Below are 27,909 nucleotides of genomic sequence, written 5' to 3' on the forward strand. Positions count from 1 at the left end.
AGAACTCTACCATTCTTATCTGAACAGTATAAAAATTACCAAATATTCCCTCAACTCAGTGTTGACAATAAACAGTTGCAAACTTTACACAAAAGTTAAATGCTGTTACAGATATACAGGTAACAGCAAAAAATCTCCCAGAAAACGAAACCAAACCAAACCAAGCAAAAAACCCCAACAAACAAATAAAACAACCCCAAAAAACAACCCAAACAAAAAAAAAAAATCACCAACAAATCTATACAACAAACCTACTACTCTCAGCATTTTTATTTCCCATTGCAAAGTAAGACACTTTATCACAGGCAGGAAGTAAAATTTTTTTTTATTTTTTTACATATTTACTTTCACTTTTTTACATATTTTAAGCCCAAAAAAGCTGATAACTGCTAGTAGACCAGCTCTGAAAGAAATATTTAAAAGACATGCTGTTGTGAAACCTTAAAGAAATATTTCAAATACATGCTTTTGTGAAACCTGTAAGATGAAAAGAGTACTAAGGATAACTTTACTGAGATTTGAGGTACACTTTAGCAAAAGTGAGAAAGGAAATTTTCTTGGCTGTTTGTTTTCAGAGCTTGTTTTAATAGGAATGCCTTTTCAAAATTGTAACTTAATGAACACATCAAAATCCTCTGTCTATTAGCATTCTCCTGGTTAGCATTTCAACACTATCCCTTGTGGTTTTATTTATTGCAATACTACAGTATACAGAAAGAGGTAGAAAAGGTAGATTTTAGAGGTAGATTTTACAGAAAGAAGTAGATTTTACAACATGTTTGTCTGATCAATTTAAAAAGACCATGTGGAGACAAAGTGTGGGCACTTAATGTTGACACCATAATTCCATCAGCTACAGAAAGAGGTAGATTTTACAACATGTTAGTCTGATCAATTTAAAAAGACCCGTGGAGACAAAGTGTGGGCACTTAATGTTGACACCATAATTCCATCAGAGCCTTGTGTGATTCTAACCTAAAAAATTCCAATACAAAAAGAAAAATTTTGTTTGGAACCTTATTTGCTAGGGTAGGGAATGTATAAGGCCTCAGTCAAGAGTGGTGTTATAGGATGCAGTATGAGAGTCCAAGACATTCCATCTATGAGCCTATTGGACTGGAATAAGCATGGTGCTCTAAAAAAATGCTTGATGCAGTGCTTTCCATGTAACAATAAGAACAATAGATGATGTTTATTGAAACTTCCAAGTCTATCTTAAGACCTTTGCACGGAACTGGTATTCAAGGTATTGTTTCAACTGTTTATTAAGGCTTAGAAAGGTTTATTAAGGGTTTTCAGCTATGTGACCTGGCTCAGCAAGGCCCCTGACAGGGAGGGGACAGGGCTGGGGGAGCAGGAGACTGTTGTGGCTGTTGTGGCAGGGACTAATGGCTCCAAAACCTCGGAATGGGTCTTGGCCTGTGGGCAGGTGTGAGAGAAACTCAGAGGAGGCCATTAAGGCTTATTAGTGCCCTTAGGGCCCTGACCACTGGTTACCCACTCAGAATAATATGACCTAATTTAATAAAGCCTATAGGAAGCCCTTATCAGTTGATTTGAATAAATTTAGGCTTGTAATTGCAGGGCTGCTCCAGGCACAGCAGAGATCTCTGCAAACAGGAACCACATTCTCTCAAGACCCAGAGAGCCAGGGGAAATAAAGGACAGCAAATGACCCTGGCCATGGTCTGCTGTCTGATGCCCACTACTGCTTTAACATCAGGTAGATACTTATTGTCACCAACTGTACAAGTGTTTTCACAGAACAGAAAAAGAGATGAGGATGTATTTTTAAAGTGAACTTGAGAAGTACTGCCAGTAGTTTTCTTTAAAATTCTGTTACTTGGAGCTTTCTTGGCTTTGTGTTTATTTCAAAGGCTGCAACTATACCATATGAAAGGTGTCCCAAGATGATTTGATCTGAAGCCTTTTCCTACCGGTTACTGCTATACCATATGAAAGGCTGCAACTATACCATATGGGACGATATGGTCCCATCTTGGGACCATATCGTCCCAAGATGATTTGATCTGAAGCCTTTTCCTACCGGTTACTGGTACTGATTTGACAGACTTTGAAGGAGGATGCCAGATGCCCTTGCAGAGCTAATGAGCTAATGTAAACCTTCATTGTTCTTTTGCTACAAGTATGTTGGCCCTAAAAGCCATAGCTTCCACACACATTGCATGCTCAGCTAGTAAAACAAGACCTTATTGGGTGGATGTCCAATTTGGGAAGGTAGTTACATGTATTTCAAGTTTTCTCATATTTGTCATGCCACCAGATATGCAGGGTCAAATATGGTATAATCAAGCTGTCTGATGTATAAACTGTGCCATGCCAGATTCAGGCCCAGAAAAGAGCACATAAATTAAGCAATACCTCATTGAGTTCAAATGTGACTCCGAAAGCATGCAAAGGATGAAGCTGCTGTGAAGCTATGGGAAGATACGCCTTTACTGAATTGCTACTTATCTACCAACAATGCTACCAAAGTGTACACTTGATTTTCTTCCACCCTTCATTATGACAGACTTCAGAGATAAGATTGGCCTGAAATAACTGTAGTAGGATTTCCATTTTATGGAAAGTGGTAATAACCGATATCCTTAAATGACACAATAATGTGATTAAGGGCATGTGGTAGGTTCTCTGCTATATTTGCAAGCACTGGCCAACATGTGATGCAGTGTGACAGCCCCAGTGACCTTGGATTTAATCTGTATTGCACTGTTAAATTCTCCCAGAAATTTGAACCATCATATGTGCCACTGACCATCCTCCCACTGTATCTATGTAGTAATGAGGGACAGCGGGCATCCTGCAGAGCCTTGCCATTTGAATGAGCTCTAACGATGTCCCAAACAGCATTCTGCATGCACACTCAGCCATGGAAACCCCAAGAGCACTGAGAAAGTGCCCACTGACACCATCTGACTCTGAAATGTGTGAGTGTTCTATGGACCTGTATCTAAGTGCAAATGACGATGACAACATCTATGCAAAAACATGTCTGTTTCCTTCTTGCTTTGCTAAATGGCATAAAGTTTTCCCCTCTGTCTCATATGGATGTTGGAATCAGACCATACTGGATGCTCTCTCTGCTCTCCTGCACTTCCTATGATTATTTCTGAAACCCTTCATTTGTCTCTTCCTCTTGCTCTTTTTTTCCCAGCTGCATCCTTCGTACTCTTTTCCCTCAACTTCTGTGTTTCAACTCTGCAATATGTCCCCCTGAACTACACAGAAGATAGCTGATCTATGATCATTGCTTCAATCACATAAACCTTTCCAGGTCTTTCTGGAACATAATTGCCCTGAGGTTCAAGATTACCCACACTAGCTCTATACTGTTCAGTGCCTGACTTCTGTTACAGGTCTCAACCTAAGATACATACTGAGATAAGTGGAGGAAGATATTATATCTGAAGTGGTAACTGGAAGGGGAAGTGAAGGATCTTTATGCCATTGGACTTTGTTATATTTGATTGCTTTCCATCTTTTGTACAAAAGGCCAATCTTTCCTGTGATTTTCTGCTTTCACATCCTTTGAGCTCCTGACTAGAACTTGCTTATTTCATGGAAGAGATCTCCCAGGCTTAGCTGCCTTTCCTTCTGCTGGAAAAAAGAGTACACTGATCTGCCCCAGCTTGGGCTTTATCACTGGTGGACTGGACTATAACTGGAAAGCCAGTGAACTCCCAAGGAAAGCTGATTAGTGAAGGAGGGAAGAGTGATGACTGAACCATTGTTCGGCTTAATTGATTTCTTGAAACAAAGCAGTTAGCTGCTGGAAAGTATGAGAAAAAGGAAACAGAACTGAAGAGACAGTCCACACAGAAATTAAACTCAGAATCATAGAATCATGGAGTGGTTCGGACTGGAAGGACCTTAAAGCTCATCAGACTCTAACCCTCCTGGCATGGGCAGGGGCACCTTCCACTAAACCAAATTGCTCTATTCTGGTCTTGAATACTTCCAGGGATTGGGCACTTAAAGCTTCTCTGGGCAATGAGAAGTCCTTAGGTATGGCTAGAAGTTGAACAAAATCCTGAGACCAACTACTAGTCCAAAATGTTGACCCAGGATCCAGTCAATGACTTGCAGGAAAGGAACTCTGCTGAGCTGTCACTTTCTGGGAGGACTAGGAGACAGACCCTCTCCTGAGGGGAATGACTGTTCTCAGTCCTCCAGACTGTCCTATGACTGACTGACATAGATTTGCACATTCAATTAACACATCCTCTGTAACAGATCCATGGGGCTCCATACAATGAAAGGATCATACATGTTCAGGTTACATATTGACTACCTAAAGTAATATGTTGTGCAGATGCTTCCACTTTCTTAGGAGGAGGTGAGAGAACAGTATAATAAAGTGAGGCAGAATTTCATAAAGAAGCATCTTAACTACTTCAGAGACAATTCTTGACAGAATAATTAAGAATAATTATTCTTAATGACCTACACATTATTTGTTGCAAAAACCTACTATAATAATACTTGTTTCTGTAATTTAAATGCTAAATAAATAATACAGTAGAAATAAAGAATTATGAGACACTGAGGTATGGTATTATGAATTAGGAGGTCCTTAGAGCTGGAGTTGATTCCCACATGCTTTACAAAATTTTGACTACCACAAACACTCATGGAATAAAAGAATTAGATTAATGATCAATGGCATAATCCTTCAATGACACAGAGGTGGATAGGGACAGATGACAATGGGTAGGCAGCATGCTTGTAGCATTTATAAAGGAAAGGTCCTAATGAGATAGGTTTTGTATGAGAAAAGAGAACAGAATTTTCAATATATATTTACATAAAATTACACAAATAAAGTTGTGCAATTGTCAATTTGTCTGGACATACATATATTGAGTGAAAAGCTAGAACAGAGCAAGGCAGCATGCCTTTCCTCTTTTCCAGAAAATTACTTGTTATTTACAGTAACTACTGTGAACAAACAGGGGTACAAAGTCCTTGTACATGCCAAACTATTAATGAGGACTTCAAATGTAAAATACGTGTAGTGGTAATGTGTCTCATTACAGGTGACAACCAAGGAGTTGTCACCTGGCGTGATGCAACTGGAGCTTTAGTCCATGTAAACCAGAAAATTCTACATTACAGCTGTGGGATAAAACTGCTTGGTATTATCATAGCCTAGATAAATCTTACTAGTTATCACAGCCCAGTCCTCAGGAAACAAAAAACCTACTTCCTTTTCTCCCAAGTCTGTTCTTAGCATATTCTTCTCCTGCCTAGAGAAAGTGAAGCCTAAACTGAAGCTAATCAGAAATGAGTCCCATTATACGTATTGGTTGGTCAGTCTCTGTAATTTGCATTATTCTTTCATTTTGTTCAAAGTCTTCTGAACTATCTGCTAGGTTATTATCACCAGCCCTGTCATGAAATAGATCTCTATTTTAATGTCTTCAAGCTTCTAAGGAAATGGAAGTAATAAAGACACTAGTATCAACCACATCACTCCATTCAGGGTTTTTCCTAACAGTGAGATGAAACCTGCCTAAATTACATGCAGAATACATGAATATGTTTATAGTCCCAATCCTATAATGAATAAATTCTGTTCTTGAATTCAGTATTCAGAGAGATCCTGAATTTAGACAAGCTCAGTAAAAGAAGATGCTTGCAGGAGAAAAGCATAATGAAAGTTTACCAACAGCTAAATTAACCATTAACAACTGCCAATGCCTGTAGCTCACTATGTTTTATCAATGTCTACAGCTGTGTGTAAGTACTGCTGAAAGCCGTATTTAAAGATTAGCCTGCTCTGTATGCACAGGATGAATTATTACCCAAAATGATAATCAACAGTCCTGAAAAAGGAAACTGTTTTCTGGGTTTTCTCCTTACAGAGCTATGATACATATTCTTTCATTTGAACTGGCAAGAATACTTCCCTGGCTTCCTCTTTCTAGCTTCATTTCAAGGTCACCACTGCTTGAAAAAAATCAGCAGTAATAAAATATCAGATTTTGTTTATAAGTGAAGCAATGCAGAGAAGATTTAGAATAAAAATTGATACAAATTAAATATGCATTATATCAGCTGTGAAAAAGGTCTGCGGAATAAAATCTTACTATTTGTCAAAAATAAGAAAAATTATCTACAGAAAAGAACTAGGAAATTATTAAAGATTATCAAGAAAAAAAATTATTTACATTTCACTTATGGGAATTTAATTTTATGACCTGGACAATCCACTTTAATCAAGTCTGCTGTCAAATACTTTTAATTTGAAATAATATAACTTGACAATCTGGGTACAGCAGTTAGCCACATGATTGTGAACATGTAATTACTGAATTGGTTTTTTTTTAAATATCACAGTTCCTAAAAAGGGGGAAAATTGACCTGAAATTTTGAATAAAATATTCTGCAGACAAAGTTAAAAAATGTCAAATCTGGAAACAAAAGTTTTGCATTTTAACTTGTTAAAGACTTAGCAGTGGATAGTTGATAGTTATATTCATGTCTAGAAAAGAAATTAACTGGGGAGTGTGTTTTTTAAGATGATCACTGCCAGATCCAGTAACCAAAATGTCAAATGATACTCAGTTGCCAGCCAAGGCAGCAGGATGAGTGGGTGACATTGTCCTCCGCTTTCTCTCCCATTGGAATATTGCTATTCCAGATGAGACTTCATGGGGCTGCAGGAAGGGGTGGGGTTTGCTGTCCCCTTCACTGACACCCTAGAAAATGGCAAAGCTTTCTAGTGCCTTTCTAGCATCTGCAACTCATGGTGTGACACAAACATGGTTTTCCAACACAGTTGTCAGAACACTGTAATTTACACTTCAGCTCTGTGTGCACCACAAAAGAAAGAGATTAATATATCACATGGAACCCAAATAAACTGAGAGAAAAATTCATAAAACCAACAGTAATGATAATCAGAAAGTATAAGCAGGCAGAATATGTGTATCAAAAGAATGATCCAGGTAAAAAAGGTATCAGTAAATATTTAATTTAACCATAGTAACTTCAGAGCTTCAGTGTGAGCTAGACTTCGTGATAAAAGAGATGAAAAGGCAACAATATTATAAACAGATCATTTTATCTTCTCTAGAAGATATCCTAAGTATTCATCACTCATTATAAAATTAAACTGTCATATCTTGTAATGACTTGGAGAAATCAAACTAGAAATATCTCAGTGTTGAGCACTGTGGATGTTTGACTTCCTTTGAAGTATACTTGAGTTTAATTAGAACATAAACTTCAAAGCGTTCACCATCTGACTACCTATTGTGAAAAAAGGCCAAAAGGTAGCTTTTCACCATCAATTTATAAACTTTGTCTCCCAAATCCCTAGGACCTCCTGGTCACAATTCTAATCAGTAGATTAAAATGTGGGAACAAAGCTGCTAAACATCCAGCAGCCACTCACCAAAAGGGTAGACTTATATTCTTAGCTGTTATTCAAGAATAATTTTTGCCATTTTCCCTTGTCACTTCTTTCATTACAACCTAATTATTTCAAGATCATTTTGACTGAATGTCTACAGAATCCTGCTAACTCATTGGTTACAGCCAGCCTCAAACAGCAGCATGCCATGGCTTATAAGTTTTATTAGTACTAATGAGATGTGAGTATGTAATTGAATTATTGTTAGTGTCTCATGGTCAGACCCCTGTAAAAAATACATTCTGAAAATGATGACAAGAAGGTGACATTACAGTCTCTTGTAATATTTCTACATTCTACATTGAATTTACCAAATAAAATTCCATTGAATAACCTCTAGAATAAGATCAACATTCAGATAATAATAGTTTCTCAAAGTGAAAAAAACAACACATTACCACACAGCAACTCAAAATCATCTTAGCACAAGGTGAAAAGGGAATAAATCCATGCCTGAAATCTTACATGAAAATGCAGAGGTTCATGTTTAAGAGTAACAAAGGTGCTGCAAGGAAATTATGTCCTCGGTACTGGTCTTCTTGCCGCTTTCCTAATCTTGTCAAGTAACTTTATACACTTTTTTTTTTTAATTTTAAAGATGTTCTCTGGGCATTACATGAAGACTGGATGGTAATAAATAGCTGCTGGTATTTTATTTTTTAAAAGGAACTACACTATGACTGTCAGTTTATTCTAGTTTTTGTGATTTGGAGGGAACACATCAAAGAAGAAAAAAAAAAGGATTTTTGTCATAATATTCTTTACTGTAAGCTTTTTCTGGTGTTATTTCCAAATTACATAAGATAGCTCTGTCATCTTGCATCTAGCTAACGCTTCAGAAGAATGCCTGGTAAAATTTTCCAAGCAAAATGCTTCTGAATCTAAATCAAAGCTAAACAGATGCCATGAGAATAAAGACAATTTCAATTTTGCCCTTCAAAATATCCCGAAAATGGGGAACTGAACTAAGTATTCAATATTGGACTTTATAACAAAAACATTCTAAGATTTTATTAAAATTCCCTTATAGTACAGAAGTAGAGATTTCTGGTTATTTTTAGGCCTTGGCATTTTTTTACCTCATCAGAACTAAAATGTAAGTTATAGAAATATTCTTCCTTAATCAAAATAGCAAGAATTTATATAAAATGTAATCTCAAGATAAATGAGAAGTTCAGTTACATAAGACAAATTGTAACACACATACTTGCGTGTTAAATTTGCCTAAAAACACAAGTAACAATGGCTCTCTCACTGTGCAAGACCTTGTAATGTAACTCCTTCCTCAAGTGCTGCATGCTTTTTCACATCTGGAAAATAGGTGCTATAGTCCTCTGCTAGATTATGAAATCTACTACTGTCAGAAGTAAAAGTGATAGTCATTTTCACGTTTCAGCTGAAAACCTGTAATGGTCAGAAATACTGCTTTTTTCACATTTCAGCATTTTCTAATCTATTTTGACTTGAGTGACTGCTCTCCCAGCTGTGAAATCTACACTGGCTGACACCCCTTCTGCCTCACAATCCCATTAGCATGTGCCCACATTGCAAACAGAAATTAAATATTAATTCCTTTTCATGTCACCCCTGTGGCATATCTTGCATACCTCTGCCCTCTCCCACAACATTCTAACTGCCATAGCAGCAGATCTTACAGTTTGGGAAACACTATCAAACTCCAACGCAGATTACAAGCAAAATATTCTTCATTGCACAGCAAGCAAGCCTACTTTTAAAACAAATTCAAAGCACAGAATATAGATACACATGGAGTTTCTTTTTACTCACAAGAGGTTCTGCCATGATGATGCGAATCTTGCGTTCAGCCAGGGTAGTGAAGTTAACAAACAAGCTCTTCAGGACATATTCGCCGGGTTTGCTGTCCGGGTCAATGCTGATGGGCAGCATGGCTGGGGGTCCTCTTTCTCTCTGTGTACCAGAAACAGGAGGGACAGGTGGCTTGATATATCCGTTACCAACTGGAGAAGCTGAAATGTAGAAAAGACGCATTTACTTCTGCGTAATTCAACATGGTTTAGCTGCCACAGAGCACCTCAACAGCTCACTACACTGTCAAAACTGGAGACTAGCTGCTAATCAAAGAAATACACAGCACATCAATATTCCACAGTACCATAGGTAATATATACATTATCAAACTGTAAGAAGAAATCAAAGACAAAATCTTTTATATTAAAATTGAGTGGTGTTTACTATGCAGTGCATACTCAATCATCTTTTTTTTTCACATGGTAAGACTTGCTGACACCTAAGTGAAAAACATCCTCATTTTTTTATCTTTTGCATGCAAGTCAAACCTGTAACTCAATTGTCAAGTAACAAAAATTTATTTTACTCAAATTGGCCTTGCCTTGAAGAAGTGAGGAGTCTGGTCTTTTGACTATGGTGAGTTGTAAAGGGTCTTATTCTCCTGTAATCTATAGAGAATCAAGAACGACATACATGTTACCAGTACAAATCTTACATGAAGAGTCAGACATGGAATGTTTTCCACGGCCAAAAAGTATTATGCATTAGCTTTCCTGAAAGTACCAAACCCTACAGTTCCATCTGGTACTTCTGAGATTACACCTGATGTATTTTGTTCCGTTTTGTGCTCTCCCATACAAGAATGACATTGCTATTCTGAAGCAAGGCCAAGAGAGGACCACAAAGATGGTCAGGGGCTTACAAGGTTAGTAAAGGCTGAGACTGGACCAATTCAACCTGGAGAAGAGAATTTTAGTGCACTCTTTAGCTACCTAATGGGAATATAGCAAAGATGCCAAGGAACTAGATTCTTCTTTGAACTGAGGATGATGGGACAAGAGGCAACAGACACTAGTCTGAATGTGAGAAATTTCTATTAGATGTATGGAAATAATTTCTATTGTGAGGCAGTGATCAAACACCGATACATGTTGTCCAGAGATACAGCAGAAACTCCACTTCTGGAGACACTTGAAAGTTGACCAGACAAGGTCCTGAGAAATCTTCCCTAGGTGGTGAGCAAGCTGGGGTAGGACTAATCATCCACCAGGGATACCTTCCAACCTAAATTATCCTGTGACTGAATTCCCCATAATGAGTATCAAGATATTGTATACTAGACTGAGCTCTACTTGCTGTTTTTCTGTGAATGAAGGAAAAATAAATGGAAACACTGCAAATGTTACCATTTTACACATAAAATTTACAACCCAAAATCCTCAGGGCTCAGCTCGTACTGGCAATAAAAGTCATGCTTGGTGCTCAGGCAGATGCTGGTAGCACCCTCTCTCTGTTTTGCCAGGCACTTTAAAAGCAGCAAATTAAGTAGCGCTGGCCAGACCAGCCATTTTCCACTCAATGTAATAGAAGTGTCGCAATGCCCACGAGCGCGACTGGTGACTGGGACAGAGGTGCTTTAAGGTAATACAAACCATGGAAATATTGTGAACTAAAACCATTGCAGCACTACCCCATAGCACTGCACTCCAGAGTGTTACATTTGCATCCAAGTTGCAAAGAATGAAAGAGAGAAAGAAGAATGAACTACAATGATGATTGCCTCACATCTAATACCTTTAGTATCACTTTTCCTTTGAGATACAGAATTGCGTTACTGAAATTAATTGTAATTATTAGGGGCATATGACTGTTTTAACAAAAAATTAGATTTTTGGCTTTTCCTATGGACTTTAACATTCCACTGTTGAACAAAAATGAAAAAAAAAATTAAAAGAATAAACTTTATGGTTTCAGAGTTTTTAAATAAGAACTCAACATTACACACTGAAAAAAAAAAGTCTCCACTAGAAAAAAGAGAACATGTTTTCCCTTAGCAAAATCAGTTTAGAAGTTCCTATATGACTATAATAGAAGACAGAAAAGCTTCTGTTCATGTAGCTATTATTCTTCCAGTGTAACATCTACACTTTTCTTTGAAAAGAACTCCTCACTGATGAGGAACAGCATCACTCTTCAGCACAGCAGCAGCACTTCTCCCACTGTGACAGATGTTTCCTGCTAGATTTGTTTCCTGCAATGTTTCACTTGAATTTTGAGGGCAAAAGCATTATCATAGAATCTTCCTGGCATTATGACTCTTTGCAAAAAACAAAGTGCATAAAACTCCTACATTTATACTACACAAAACTTGTTCTAAAAATATACTGTTGTTCTCAATAATAATCTACTTCAAAGTACTGAAAAAAGCCACCAGAGAAGAGCATAAGCACTACTGCTCTTCTGTCATCACCTAGGCTCTCTTAAAACTCAAACATGAAGACAGTGGGATGCAAAGGATCAGATGCAAATTTATATGGACTATCAAATACACTAGGCAATGGAAATCTCTCCACAAATAGCTTAAGGATGGAGTCAGACAACATTTTTACAATTAGGAATATATTTGCCAAATGTGCGGTTTCGACCGGCTCACATCTACCCATGAAATCAGCTCGATCTCCAAGTGCTCAGTCAGGAGAATTCTTTGGTGAGCAGCGAAACCAATTTTCCTGAGGATCTGTGTCCTTAGTGGCGCGCAAGCCCCGTCCCTGGCAGCCCCAGCCGCTCCCAGCCCGCTGCTGAGCGCTGTGCCCGGGCGGGCGGGCTGCTCGCCAGCGCGGCCCCTGCCAAGCACAACACCCGGGCTGGGGCCCGGCAGCCAGCCCAGGCCGCCTCTCGGAGGAATCTAATCGAACACAAACTCGCCTTCTGTTCCTCGGCAATTCTGCTTCAAAGCTGGCTACTAAGCTCAGAACACCGGGGGCATAGGCAGGCGGTGTGTGAGAGCAGGCACGCTCCCGGCCAAACCTCAGCCATGCTACCTGCGAGCTGCCACCCTAATCTTCAACCATCGCAGCATCCAGCCAGGATTCTGAGACTGGAATTTAAATCCACATAGTCATTGTTAGTAGGAAGCCTTTTAACAATGATTCAGTTAGGTTTGTGACACAGGCGGATTTAATTTTTTTTCCCAGACATCTAACCGAAAAATCACTTATTTACACACTATAATAGAGGAATGCAATTATCTGTGAGATTTGCCAGTGCACCAAGAATTTTTATTCTAGCTTTTCTCAGAAATAAAGAACTTCACAAAGCCTTTCCCCAAATACAGAAAAAGCACATCCTGGGAGTTAACATCTATCATTACTACAGCAATTACAGCAGTTGGAGAAATGACTGACATATGACATTGATTTAGTTCAAGTTTTTAAAAGGCCATTTTGTAGCTGTTAACTCCATTTAAGCATCTTTAGTGTGAAAGCTAACATTGCCAACATTCTGAGGGTCTGGAGTTGATCATGAGTTGGTCATGAACTATTATATATAGGTTTGGATTTTTAAAGCATCTTTTCAGTTTCATTATCTTCAGCATTTGCATATGCTTGATATTTGCATTGAAAAAGCCTGGCCCAGTGACAAGACTATCACTGATATCTATACTGATACTGTATGAGCTTTAACAGAATATAGCTTTTATGCCTAGACTGAGAGCCCTATAAAACTCACTAAAGAAAGTCTGAGACATAAAATTGTAAATCAAGGACTCAAAATTTAATAAGTAGCTGCATTACTGGTTGGTTCCTTTATGTTGACACATTATAATGTGAGCCTTAGAAGCAGCAGTAAAAAGGATGGGCTCAGTTTCACCATCTACCCCAGTGAAATACTGCTTCCCCAGTGAAAATGCTCCATTAAATAAAATGCATAATTTTAACACAAGAAATCATCATGTATAGTTTGTGTGGGTTCATGCTGAAGAAACATGGAGGGAGGTGGGTGGAAGGAAGGAGTTACACTCAATTTGAGATACTGATTTCCTTAACAAATTTAGTTTTTACTGCCTGATTTCAAAATAATCAATGTTCTACAAAGAGAAGTCTCAGAACAGACCACAGAAGCATTTAGTTTGAATGTCTATGTATTTTAGGGTGTTGGTCACCACTCAAGCTAAACCCTTAACCCAGACAAAAGTAGCTCATTCCCCAGGAGAATGAATGGTGATGCACATGGAGGAGACCATGGTAACCCTGATGCCCAAGGACTCTGCAATAGCAGAGAATCTACAGATCAAGTTTAGGAAGTTGTATACATATTTAAAGCTCCTATCCTATGAAAATCTGTAACAAAGTTTAAACATGCTAGATCAACTATAAACCGTCTGTACCATTTGGAGATGTAATTCTGTCTGAAGCACCTATTCTTGTTTCCAACACGGTCTCTTATTTTTCTACTAAATAAGCTGTATTTCAAATTATACTCTTATCCTATTTTCATTTAGGACAGGTTATACTCATTATTTTCTCAATTTTATGTATTTTTTAAAAATTAAAGACAAGGAATAAATATGGAAATATTAGTGAAATATCACACATGGTTGTCATCACAACCATGTACTACTGCCACAGAAGGGCCTCCTGACATAAAATCACTGCTAGATTTTTCCATGTATTGATCATTTCCCTGATCAGAAAAACAGCTGCAAAAAAGCACAGTAGTTTTAGTGCAACGGTGAAAAGCTGATACTGGGGATAAATACCAAATTAAATTATCATAAGAGAGTCCCTGCTATGATCTGCACTATTTTTCTTAGAGCTGTAAGAGGAATCAAAACAACTGAACGATTATAATGCACAAGCCAAGAATGTGTGCTACACTGGATATAACTTCAGCCATGCAGTTACTGAATTTTCAGTATCTTTAAACAGAAAAGTAGAGGTTGCATTTTTTTAGTAAACTGTGTCAAATTTACACTTCAGCAACAATGAACAAACTAATAAGACAAACGCAAACATCAACTTGCATTATTTTCATACCTACCGAGCCCCTTTATAAAGCCGATCACGCTGGATTTTCTCCAACATGCTACTGTAATATCCATGAGCCTGTGAATACCTGAAATGTTCCGCTCTTTCAGTTAGAAAAGTTAGAATCCTTTTCTAACTAAAATAGAAAAATAAATTAATTGTTTCATAATCCTGTTTCACACTTCCTCACTGCTTGTGAGGAAGGCATTTCCTTCAGTTTCTTGGTATTGTTTCTCAATAGACAAATGCCGAAGACCTGCAATGTCTGAGCTAGAGCAGGCCTGCAGATCAGCTCAGCCTTTCCATAACCAAAGGGGTAATTTTTAGCTTCAGCATATGATGATGACCACTCACAGAGTGGCTGCATGTCTATATTTATCCACAAGTACATACTATGCTGACAGATTAGTGAAACTACTTCAGGCACTCCAAGAACATGAGACAGGATAATGGAGTTCGACAAAAACAAACCACACATATCAAACACATGTATTATCATACAATCCAAGCTGAAAGCAATTAGTATAGAAATGCAAAGCACAGTGACAACACAGGATGGGTTTTGTTTTGTAACTAAAGTCTTTTGGCCAAAAGTACATACAGTCTGAATTCCTTTCGATAAAGCCAACCCAGTATCTCTTCTTTTCCCATGCCAAGAATCAGTGAGAAACCACATATCCTTTAGAATAACTGTACATCTGCTGCAGTAACTCTTGAGAAAATTTGCTTGATTTTAAAACAGCAATTATAATATTAAAAAGAAAACAAATTATTAAATAAAGCATGAAGAATTTAATTTACAAGGATATGGTCAATGTGCCACAAAAGGCTTCTTTTTCAGCTTTTGAAGGAGAACATTCCAAATTAATTCAATCTTGATAGACAGAGAATAAAAAAAAGGAAACTTTTGCTGAAAGCAATAAACTAAAGGTCTAGCAGATCCATTTTTAAAGTGGTGAAATAAATGGTAAGATTCCCAAGGAAAATGTTATTCCAGCGTATTATTAAGATGCACTAATAGCATTAATAGCATGATTTTAATGTAAGCATTATTTTCAGAATTAATTTGCATGTGTTCAGTTCTGGGCCCCTCAGTTGAAGTTGAAGGACGTTGAGATTCTTGAAGATGTCCAGAGAAGGACAACAAGGCTGGTGAGGGGCTTGGAACACAAGCCCTGTGAGGAATGACTGAGGGAGCTGGGGGTGTTTAGCCTGGAGAAAAGGAGACTCAGGGGTGACCTTATCACTCTACAGCTGGAAGGTGGCTGTAGTCAGCTGGGGGTTGTGTCTATTCTCCCAGACAACGACTGACAGAATGAGAGGACACAGTCTGAAGCTGTGCCAAGGGGAATATAGGTTGGATGTTAAAAAGAAATTCTTCACCGAAACAGAGACTGGGCAACTGAGTGACAGTGGAATTGTTGGCCCAGGGAGGTGGTGGAGTCACCGTCCCCAGATGTGTTTAAAAAAGGACTGGATGTGGCATTTAGTGCCATGGTTTAGTTGATGAGGAGGTGTTAGGTCATAGGTTGGATGTGATGATCTTAAAGGTCTTTTCCAACCTAGTTCATTCCGTGATTCTGTGAAATCTCAGTAAACATGTATTCTAAAACTCCAGACTCTAAAGAGTCTGTCTAAAACTGTTCAGGCAACTATTGGAGAAGACAGTCAGTCATTTTGTGCAGCTGTCTTGACACAAGAACATGACATAAAACGATCCCAACTCATCCTGACTTTCAAAAGCCTATTTAATCCAAATACTTCAGGAAGAGCTTCTTTGGTTGACCAATTAGATAGAAGCCTGCAATGCAACAAAAAATAAAACCTAAACAATTACATGCACAACAAAAGTCTGAAAATCCTTCTGCCAGAGGAAATACTATCTAGTCCAGAAGATAAAATAGAGAAGAGACAGTAGGGTCAGTGGGGAAAAGCACAACAGAAGTTCAACATTCTGGAGCAAAACAGTTCATTTGGAAAACAAGTCTAAAGGGAACAGATTTGGGAGAATATCCAATAAAGTGCTGAGATGACCTAAGCTCTCCAAAATGGTTATCTTCAAATACTTGATTATTCTGAAAATATAAGGGAAAAAAGGCTAGTTTATACATTTCAGATTCCTGAATTTCTTTAAAGATACATGCCTCAGGAGATTCACTTGTGTAAACTGGCATGGGGAAGAGAAAGGAAGAAGATATCTTCCCTGATAAAGGCACTCCAGGACTTGGTTACCAATTTACCCAAGATAAGACCAATATTTTAAATTATTTCTGTCTGAGTACTTAGTGAGAAAATGTTGTTGCCAGGTTTAGATATACTTATTCCACTCTTTTCACAGTACTTGTGGAGCTCCAAAAGACAGTTCCAAATCCTGTAGACTTGGTTAGGCAATTCTTGTCCAAACTTCCTATTCCTTTTACCGTAAAAGGAGGATACAAATTAATTAGTACATTCACTAAGAAGTGGCAGAAATGCCAATAAAGTATAAGCTTTGGCCACCACAACTACTCTACCCAAGGAAAAGGAGGCTTGAACATTGTGCGTCTCTGCGTGTGTGTGTGTGTGTGTGTGTGTGTGCGCGCACGTGCGCACATACTTTCCATTCTTGAATTTATTTTTAGCATCTTATAAAAAAACAAGCCTAAAAGAGACCAGGTATTCTCAGTGAGACTGATGATTTTGTGACATAAGGCTAATTTCTTGATACAAACTCATTCAGCCCTCCCCTTAATGCAAGGGTGGACAATGATTTGCAGAACAGAGCCTAAGAACATGTCCCAGATATGGTATTTTTTTAACAATCAGATCCAATCCTCTGCAGGATAGAAACAAAATGCAACCTGGAAATAAATATATGGTCACTCAGTATGCCTTATGGATGCTAAAACAGCACTTGTGGGGAATGCTTTTCTCTGTACATCTACAAAGAGTTCATATGTTCATTCCACTCAGAGATGCCTATGAAGCCGTCATTTTCTGTCATGGACCCCATCAGGAAAGAATCAGTTTAATACAAATACCTTTGCCCCAACTTAGGGAAACATTAGAACAGTCCTTACATGTCTGTAACATATAGACAAGTCTTATTTGAGATTGATGTGGTGAAATGCCTGTTAACTTTGAAGCTGAAGGTTCTTGTTTAACCTAGAAACCTGGAAATAATAAAACTGTTGGTTTGGCTTTATTAGCCAAACTAGCAATATTCTGGCCCTCACATCCCAGCTGATGGCAGAAAAATATTAAGCTTTGTAATCCCCAGAGGAACACTGCAATTATCTTCAAGAGAGGGTAATTGATGTGAGAGCCTGTAGAGGAAAGCAGTGAGTGGAACACATTTTCTTCCCTTCCCTATGCAGAGGATTCAAGAATGATGACTGCCAAAACAAATAAACAAACAGGAAATCCTGTCATATGTGTCCATCGACTTTTTAAAGGCCTTTTCACTGACTTGGCTAAGCATCCTGTAAGACAGAGACTTTCCCTCTCTCTTCCTCCTAATTGGCAGGTCAGGGGTTGAGCAGCATAACAGTGTTCCCTAGGTTCTTATCTCAGATCCTTGCAAGACATGTGAGTGAGGCAGGAAAGCAATTCTCTTTCCCTCTCATTCTCTTTGGTCACTTACCTATTTTTCTGCTCCTTTTTCTCTAAATCATTATTTTCTTGTTTACATATACCACTGTGCCAAAGATATGTGGAAATACATGCATGTAACATAAAGATTTTTAACTGCACCAATTCTAGAAGTTGCTTGGTTTATTATGAGATTAAAGACTGAAAGTGATAAATGACATGGAAAATCTTGTGGAAGATCTACAATTTTCACATTTGAGTGTTTTATTTAGGGGTGACTTCTCACTAATGGAAATATCTTTGTTTCTTCTGATGCGATCCAAATCAAACCAAAATACTTCTCAGTTTCTGTGTTTTATATGGTAATGACATGCCGCCTCTTTGAAGGCTGACTTGAGATTAACAATATACGTCCAAAAGATTTCAAAATCTTAGTATCTTTTCTACATAAATTCACAAGGGTTTTTTTACCTTTTCCAGTTATTCCAAAAGAAAAAACTCCACAAAAGGGTGAAAAGATATTTTCAGAGGAGAAATTGTTGGGTTTTTGTCAAAAAAAAATTAAAGAAGAGACAAAGTTTATTTCTGAAACTACACCAGGATTTCTTCGGGTTCAAAGAGCACTTGAAAATAATTTGATTTTGAATAAAGACATTTGTACTCTTCTTTTACACTTTTTTTAGGTACTAAGGCAAAAAAACTAAGCTCTACTTTGGTTTTGTTGGATCAGAAAATAGCTTCCTGTAAGATTTTTAGACAGACATTTTTTTGCATTTACTTTCCTTTTCAGAGACAGGGAGATGAACATATTCCTGTAATTTTGTGGTTGATGGGTGTTAGCAGAAGAATTATTTTTAGGGAATTTGGAAAAGGGCCGAGGAAGTACAAGGCTAAAAGAGTCCAAAAGAGAAGGAATTATTACTTCCAGAAGAGGGACTGACTAGCAAGCAGGGAGGATGTGATCTATATCTTCCTTCCCTAATGTGCTGATTTTGGTCGGGGTAGAGTTAATTTTCTCCACAGTAGTTGGTGTGGGGCTGTGTTATGGATTCGTGCTGGAAACAGCATTGATAACCCAGGGATTTTTTAGTTACTGCTGAGCAGGGCTTACACAGGGCCAAAGGGCTTCACTGCTTCCCATCTCACCAGCAAAGGGGCTGGGGGTGCACACGGAGTTGGGAGGGGACACAGTGGGGACAGCTGACCCCAGCTGACCAACGGGGTATCCCAGAGCACGTGCTGAGCTTCAAAGCTCAGCATGTGAAGCTGGAGGAAGAAGGAGGAAGAGGGGCCATTCAGTTACAGTGTCTTGTGGTGACATGCTCAGCATGTGAAACTGGAGGAAGAAGGAGGAAAGAGGGGCCATTCAGTTACAGTGTCTGTGTTCCCAAGCTACTGTAAGTTGTAATGGAGAGCCAGCTTTCCTGGGGATGGCTGAACACCTACCCGCACACAGGAGTGAGCAAGTGGCCTCGTGGTGCTCCGTTGCAAGCTGGGTTTAAACCATGACATCTATACATTTTCTCTTTGGGACAATATACTTCTTTTCTACTTAAATTTTCTGCAATACAACTGTATGTCTGGATAAGATGGAATTTAGAACACATATTTAAGCAGTTTATTTTTTACCAGAAAGAGACATTAAATGCTTGCATCACAATCCTATTCCAATTTCAACAGCCACCTCAGATGTCAGAACTGGAACCATCCCTGAATTTTTGTTGTCTGTTCACACTTGCTCTTCCAAACTACTGACATGTTGGATCATGCTGTTAAAAACTCCTTTCACTGGAATGGAAACAGCATATCACTTATGGATGATGTGTCTTCTGTGCAATGTACACATGTGTATGAAAACCTAAGTGTGTTGTGATGCACTGGCACAAACAAGCAGTACTTTATTACCAACACATAAAAAGAAACATCTTCTTGTTCTCCTGATGTAACACTGTTCAACCAGCTAAGAGTTAGTTTCGTACAGCTTTTTTCATTTCATGCCATATTATAGATGTCATGTCTAGCGATGTTTCAAAGTGTGGTACTACAAAGGAAAATCTTTAAAACTGTACTTGCTTTCTTGCATCTTCTGGTGCACTTGATCTACCACATGGGTGTCTTTTAGGGAAAGTTATAAATTTAGCCATCTACCAACCAAATATCAAACTTAACCTAGCCATCCAGGCTCTGGGTAAATAGAGACCAACATTTCTAGGTGACCCATCAAATCCTTCTCAGATTCTCATCTTAATACAGAATAAATCACTTTCTAGAGGTGCCTATCACTCATTTAGTGGTTACTGAAAGAGAACTGACAACAAAGATACCCAAAGTTATTAGTGACAACTCTCACTCTTAAACCCGGAGACTCTTCAAGAGCACCTTGTATGGATTAAACTGCACTGTGGTGCATTTTAGCTGCTGCTGGCTCAAATTCTCACCCTTGCTCATGTGGGTGGAAAATGGCACAACACCAGCAGTAAACCAAGCCACAAGTTGGATCTGTGGACTGGCAAATGAAACTATCACAAACCAAGAAGACTTTCACAAAATTTTGTGAAGCTTTCTGTGATGACACCACAGGAGGGATTTCTCTGAATAAAGACTAACAGGAGAGAGACATCAATTCATGTTTCCCTCTACAGGGAACACACGAAGTAACATCTATAGAAAGAAAAATAGAAGAAAAAAAAAATTGCAGCCAAAATCTGGATTAACATTTATTATCAATCCCCTACTCTATGTCTGATTGAATCACTAATGTCATTACTTAATACTGACAGCAGCAGCACACTCATAACATTGTCTATCTTCCATACTCAATGCTATCTGGCCTCTCTTTTATTAGCCACAGACCATTATGATGCTATTGTACCTAATAACCCTTTATTACATTACATTAACAGTTCTTTGAAAGTGGGTTCATTTGCTTCTCAGATACAAACCTAAATGCAAATGTTTGCTGCTTTGGTAGACTGCAGCTCTGGGATATAAATACTTTTTGTGACAACTGAAATACAAGATAATGTATTTTACCATTCACATGAGCTCAGTGAAGGTTTCTGAAAATTTGGCTGAAGTGCAGCTGCCCACTGAGAAACTTTCACTTGAACAGATAAGTGGAGTGCATGGAATTTAGCTGCTGTCCAAGGGACCTTCTGCATGACCAGTCAGTTGCAAATACCTAATACAACATGGACAGGACATTGCTCTCAAGCTGGTCAGTGGGCCATGACAGAAAACTTCTTCCATGCATTGAAATGTCTAAGTGTTTTGGAATGCCAGAAATACACTATTAAATTTGGAGAGGAACAGGCACCTAGAGAGATTAACTCAGTGTAATTTAATTATGAAAATAAAGAAAGAATCCTAGGGTCATATTGGATTTTTTCAAATAAACAGCTGAAATCCTGCAACAACAGAGCAATTCATTAAAAAAACCAAAGAGCCTAATCAAATCTGAAAATAATAAAAATGTGGTTTTTATAGTATATTCAAAGAGAAATTCAGTATTCCTGAGGGCTGGGACAAAACTAATGTTGTATTAGATTTTCTCAAGTGTCAGCAAGGGCAATCCAGGCAACCACAGCAGAGCTGGCCTGATACTGATCCTGGAGTGGCTGCATTTGATTAATAAACAAGCAAAGTATGATAATACAATGCCATAATCATAGGTTCATGGAAAGTAAATTTTATTAAATCAACCACATCTTTTTATAAGATTATAAATTTGGTTAACAAGGCTGAAAGTGTAGTCTTACATTTTTGCTTGGCAATTGGATTGCTATTTTACCAAACTGTAAAATCAACACTCTCAACTAATATAGATTAAAAGACAGGTAACATCTATGAATTAAGGAAGAATCATACTGTAATGAATATACCTCTAGTGGAGGTACAGAGACCAGTTCTTGGTTCTGTACTATTTATCATTACTGGTAATGACATGAAACAAGACTTTTCTACAAAATTTACAGGCAAAACACCAATTAAGGATGACAGAAAAAATAGCAAAAAAGGCCCTTCTACTCTGTTTGAATAGCATTTGAAGCTTTAATACAAGCAAATAATACATGAGATATTAATTCTAACCTATGGAGGACTGGATAGCCAGAAACCAGGCCACACAGACAGAAGGCAGCCTTCTCTTCCTGGGAAACACTGATGATGAAAAAAGGCCTGAGACCAGGATGACTAATGTGTTGGAAACAGGCTGCTATTCTTGTGACCTGAAGAGCTGTGGAGAGCCTTTTCAAGCAGTACGAAAAAAAGCTAAAGCAGGAAAGTCCTACTGCTTCATTGTCAGTGGCTCTGCAGCCACTGCTGGATGCTCAGTCCTGTTCTGGTGTCTGCAGCTTGAGAAAAGACACTGGTGAACTGGGGAACATTCTGGAAAGGCAAAAGTAACTCACGACTGCAAAAGCTGCCTTGAAGTTTAGTTTAGTTTGACCACGAGAAAGTTATACCATCATATCTAATGGCAGAAATTTGCACGTATTGTTCCTACAATGATACCTACTTGCAAAAGGTATTCCATGGGACCTCTTATCCCCAAAGGCCTTTTTTAGACAGCACAGGCACGCAGGCGCATCCAAAGTGCGATTCATTACAATAAACATGTCCAAAGCTGCTCATCTTAACTGTACCCCTGTACCTCTTCACTGGCTATCAGGAAAACCAGGCTTGATTGTGCAAGATGTAAAATATAAACACTAAGGATGCCTGAAAGTTAGGTGAGATGATTTCCATGCCCATTAAGCATGAATATCAGGAATAGAAATTTGCTAAGAGACAGATTTTTGTTCAGAAACACCCAATGTCTGGAATTTTAGAGTAGACAAATGCATTCAAGAAGTTTAACACAAAGGAAGGAAAATTAACTGTCAGAATGCTATTAAGTCTGGTGCTGATTTTGTTCCATTACTGGGAATTTTAAATTAAGATTTTTTTTTTTAAGATGTGCTTTGTCTCTAACAGAAATTAATTCAGAGAAGCCATAAAGCCTGTTTTATGTGCAGCACAGATTGGATGACACAATGTTTTTTCTGGTTGTATAATTTATGACTTGTTGAATATATTAGTAGAAAACATAATTCTGAGAACAATCTCTCATTGGTAAAGCTAGGATACAGATGTTGTAAGAAGGATTATTCTTTCTCTAATTATGATAATATCAAGAAGCAGAAGTCTGAATTCCTATCAGTACTTGATTTATCTTTGTACATCCAGGTACAAATAGAAATCGTGTAATCAGAGTATCAAAGTTGTGGGTCCTAAAGGGGCTGACAAGCTCAGAAGAAAAACACATATTTCTAGCACTAAGCAAATATGCCAGAACTGCTCTGTTAGAAACCTCCAATTCTCACTGCAGAAAGACATTAAAACCAGAAGAATACTGACCTAAAGACGCACAAATGGTTTTGCTAATAGGTATCTAATCAGAGCTCAAAGTGAAGAGTGTAGGCAATTTTGCCAACACTCTTCCATGACCTGTGATCTTACCATAAATTCCATTAGTTACAAGCATCAGATGTTGTTATGGGACATCAAAAACAATGACAAGCTATATTAGCATAATGGGTTATTATTCCCAGATCCATGTGATCAGTACTCCATGGCAACCCAATGATAATGAATGCCATTGTCAGGAAGGAAGCATGTACAAAACCATACAAAGCATGAACCTCAGGCACCTGAAATGGTACAGAAGACTGGTAACATATTAAGAATTTAAACACCAGCACTGACACTTCTTTCTGTATATACAAAGGAATTTTCCCCATGTTGTCAGCCAATCATTGCCTTTGTGGGGACGTGGCATTTCCAGGACACTTTGCTCAGGGCTTACCAGTTGGGAAGTTGAATGCTTAAAATCAGCCTGTAGAACAGAAACCATAAAAAATTACCCAAAGGATAAATCACTTGAATAAATCTGGGTAAAATTTGCTGGTAAATGTACTGGCTAAAGCAGCATCTCAGAACAGGATCCAAAACAGTCAACACTGCCTTACATATATCCCCACAGCAACCTCACATTGTTGGGCTACTTCAAATGCTCAAAGCAGAACAGAGAAGCAGCTTCTCTCCTTTTCAGTTTGGTTGTAATTACTTTTTATGTAACAGCTTAATGGCCAAAAACTTCACCCAGAATGTGATTGTTTGGGGTTAAATACTTAACTGACCTTCAAGGTTTTAAAATACCATCTCAAACTTTTAAAAAAACTTCACCTGGAATAACTTATACAGTAATTTTAAAATTAAGTTTGTGGTGGTTTTGTTTTGTTTTATTGAAATCAATCTAGTTCCAATTCCACTGATGTAAAAAATTCAATACTCTCTAGTTTGCATGAAAACCCTTAGGATAATATTCAGCTTTCTGAAAATGCTATTCAGTATATCTTACTTAAATTATGAATGCAGATACTTATTAGATTTTCAGGGCACCATGCCAGTTCTTCTACAGTTTACAGAAAATCATAGCTATCATTTGAATCCAAAATGCATATGATTGCATAATTCAAAAGAGAAAAAAGAAATTGAAAAAGATTGTCATTGAGCACACTGATCAATTGTGTTTAGTGACATTTAATGTTCACTGGTCACTTGTGTTTAGGAAGTTTAATGACTGAAGATCATTTTCTGTATTAATTAGAAAGACACAATTTGTTATTTATATTTACACACACACACACACACATAACAGTAATGTAGAGATTTGAACCTTCTAGCCACAGGTTTCGAACTCTGCTCGTTATAAAGCAGGTAAACATATCCAACCCAATAAATGTAAACAACAGCAACTTGAAATGTCTTTTCTGGATTCAATATTTTAAAAAATAATATTTTTTTTAAACAAAAAGTCATGCCCCAAGGTTACTGTCATAATATAAATGGAATTTTTAAAATGCATGACATCTCAGTCAGGCTTTAGGGAAGTTTACCAATTAGGTTGAAATTCATTAAGTAAATTTCCTAGCTATGCAAGAGGTTCTGAAAATTATACACCTCTTTGTACTTAATTGAGAAAAATGCTTGATTAAAGTCAGTGGTAGCAAGTTTGAAAAAACTTGCTCATTACCTTGCAGGGATAGACTCCTTTATGCAACTAGGAAATTACTGCCGAAATTAGTAACAGACTTTATGGTGATCTAGAAACAATGGTATTAATATTAGGCAGATAGTCCTTCTAGTATCTATTAATATCAGAGCACATGATAAATTTAAATAAATATCTAACTTGCCATCAGTGTGATGCTTCCATTTTACTCCTCAAAGGACTACTGTTTGTCCTCAAATAAACCAAAAACGCTTACTTGTAAATGCCATTCTCAGAGCTCCACTGTAGCAGTAAGTCACCTGGAATTCCCACTTTGGGCAAAACAGAGCTGGGAATTGGCCCAGGAGCAGCTATGCATACACACAGACCTTCTGTCACTGCAGCTGCAGTGAGAAATCTGTTTCTCCCCCTCCATTGAAGAGCTGGCCATTACACTGCAGTTTAAGGATGTAGCCAGTCTTGTTTTTTGATGTTTTAAAAACAAAGTTTATCTTAAAAGACATTTGCAGATTCACATGGTAAAGAAGTTTCCAGATTTTTACTCTAAATAATCCCTTATTTCACTTGATTTTTTTTTCTCTTTCTCATTACCAATACTTATATACTTCAATGTGTATACATATACTTAAATGTCACAACATGCTATTTATCTTCTTTCAAATCCCTGATGAGATAAAGCGAAGCCGAGAGTCCATCCCTGCAGTACACAACTGCTTAGCTCAATCTAATGTGATAACAAACCATCCACAAGGACAATTTTAATATTTACAGTGCCTCATGCCAGCTTTTAACACATTGCTTATGAAACTATTATGCTTGAATGTATGCTGAGTGACACTCAAATACTCCCTAATGCCCAGACACATGGTTTGTTTCTTCATTCAGCTGAGAACTGTCAAAAGTGCCCAGATCTGTCTGACACCCTCCCCTGGGAGATGCTACTACAGACTAGTTTTTATTATTAGGTTAGACATTACCCCCTGTATTGGAGAAGACCATTAGGAAGTTACCTGCTACTGCATTACAAGTACTAATAAATAGAATAATAAGCTGAGAGGACATTTCTTTGTACATCTGTGTGCTTTCCACTATGCTGCGTTACCTCATTGGACCCAAGCTTTCAGAAGTGAGGTAATATAGAGGATGTATGATTAATCTGATGCCAAATGAACCAACTGTTGACCCAGTTACCTTAACAGCATGCACAAAGCACTTGCTGTTCTCCTCACCTGATAACATTTAACACTTTATGTCCACCCAAGCACTGAGGCAAAGGATGGCATACTCTGAGCTGGAAGGATGTGCTATAAAGCAAGGATGTAGGATGGAAATCGGGCCTCCTGCACTGCATTCTGCTCTTGGGAGGGGATTTCTCTGTCTCTCACCTCCCCCATCTCCCCGGCTGCTCTCTTCTTACTCCATCTCTACAATCTGGCATCTCCTTGTGGTTGTGTATTCCCCACTTCAGGCTCCCTATTCCAGTTCTGGACTCCCATGCACTGTTCCCATCCAAACATTGCTCATCTCACCTTCCAGCCTTCTTAACCCCATCCTGTTCCTCCTCCCATCCCTAACCCTTCACCCACCCCTCTCCAGCATCCCCTTGGTTCCATCTCATACCAGGCACTCACAATTTCCACTCCCACCATATAGGAAGTATCAGTTCCTCTACTTCTGATTCCTTCCCCATGATTCCCCTGCCTCTTCTCCTTTCATTTCCAGAGGCTCTTTGCTGGGCTTTTATTGCAGATTCACCCCCCTGTGCCCTCACTTTCTTTGTGCAGTCACTGTACTGAAGCAGTTGGCTGTAAGGTCTCTGTCCCCCACACATTCTCAACAAGATAATTTTTAACATGTATAAACAACATGGTTTATTTTGCATTTTCTCATTATTAGAGAAGGTAGAAGCATTTCAGCAGAAAATTCTAAAAGTCGCCTTCAGGGACATTACGTTTAGAAGTGCTTTAACCCAAACTGCAGAGCTAAGGAAAAGAGGGGACTTACATTAAAAAAGTAGGCAAAACAATACACACACAATCATTAATTTTGTTTAATTTTTAAAAATATGTTAACAACTTTAAAAAGTTCATTAAAACAATAACTAAAATTATTTCTGTCATTTCAGTTGCTATGGAAGTCTGCAGGTCCCTATAACACTCACTTCTACCTGTCCTGTCCCTTACTGCTTGAATACGTGGCAGACAAATGAGTAAAAACAATCAACATTTTTAACTTCACATTCCCTTTGATAGTATTTTCATCTTCCATTACATATTTATTAAAGACTCACCAAGGACACACAGAGACTTTGCTGAATTTACTACAAACCCTGATGATTTCAGTATTTCAAAAAGTGATATATCTCAACTTCTGATTCCCAGAGAATCAGAAATTCTCTTGATCAAACAGTCATCCCAGTAAAGAATACATTCACTGTTCTGTCCTATTTTCCTGCCTATGAACAACAGAGCAAAAACCAAAATAACCACCTAGCTTTGGTTCAGATGGCACACAGATAAAGGGTGGGGTGAGGTTATTTGTTTCAAACGTCTGCCTTCATAGGAAAAGAAATACAGCTAAGTAATTTTCTCCTCATTTAAGACATCAGTAGCAACAAATATGCATGCTGTGGAATTTTAAAACAACCCAATGACATTTCCATATGAAAATTACTACTTACTGTCAATTAAAAATCTCATTACATATATTAACTGGCTGAGTCACGATTTATGTATCACTTGGCTACCACGAATGTGAAGGAAAGTAAGTTCTTCCAGTACAAAAACAGAAGACAGGGCTTCATTTCCAGATCTAACACAGCATACATGTTTCTCAGTTAATTTCTCTGTGTTGATTTGCCCAGGAATGGGAATAAAGCAATCCTTCATATTCAGGTAATAATGCTGGAAGAATTTAAGTCTGTAAAGCTTCCAGATGGGAAGCACTGTATGAATGTTATTATAATAGAGACCATTGCAACCAAGTTATTTGCAGTGGTTTCCCTGCACTTTCCCTGAATTAATGAATGTCAATTTGCATCTGGTGAATGT

At 38.0% G+C, this 27,909-nt stretch overlaps 1 protein-coding gene across 14 annotated transcripts in view; it reads right to left on the reverse strand.

The window, feature by feature from the left end:
• FRY (FRY microtubule binding protein) overlaps nt 1-27,909 on the reverse strand; it is a 227,915-nt gene that overhangs the window by 121,407 nt on the left and 78,599 nt on the right. For 12 of the 14 annotated variants that reach the window (XM_039718372.1, XM_039718370.1, XM_039718373.1 and 9 more), the window contains one exon: nt 9,227-9,426. In XM_039718372.1, coding sequence (XP_039574306.1) covers nt 9,227-9,346 — 120 coding nt within the window. In that variant the 5' untranslated portion in view covers nt 9,347-9,426. Of the gene's footprint in view, nt 1-9,226; nt 9,427-14,244; nt 14,527-27,909 lie in introns of those variants that run through there. The other 2 variants (XM_039718364.1, XM_039718374.1) reach the window with 2 other exon arrangements.

Source organism: Passer montanus, unplaced genomic scaffold (assembly GCF_014805655.1).
Source record: "Passer montanus isolate IOZ18808 unplaced genomic scaffold, ASM1480565v1 scaffold4, whole genome shotgun sequence".
NCBI lineage: Eukaryota > Metazoa > Chordata > Aves > Passeriformes > Passeridae > Passer > Passer montanus.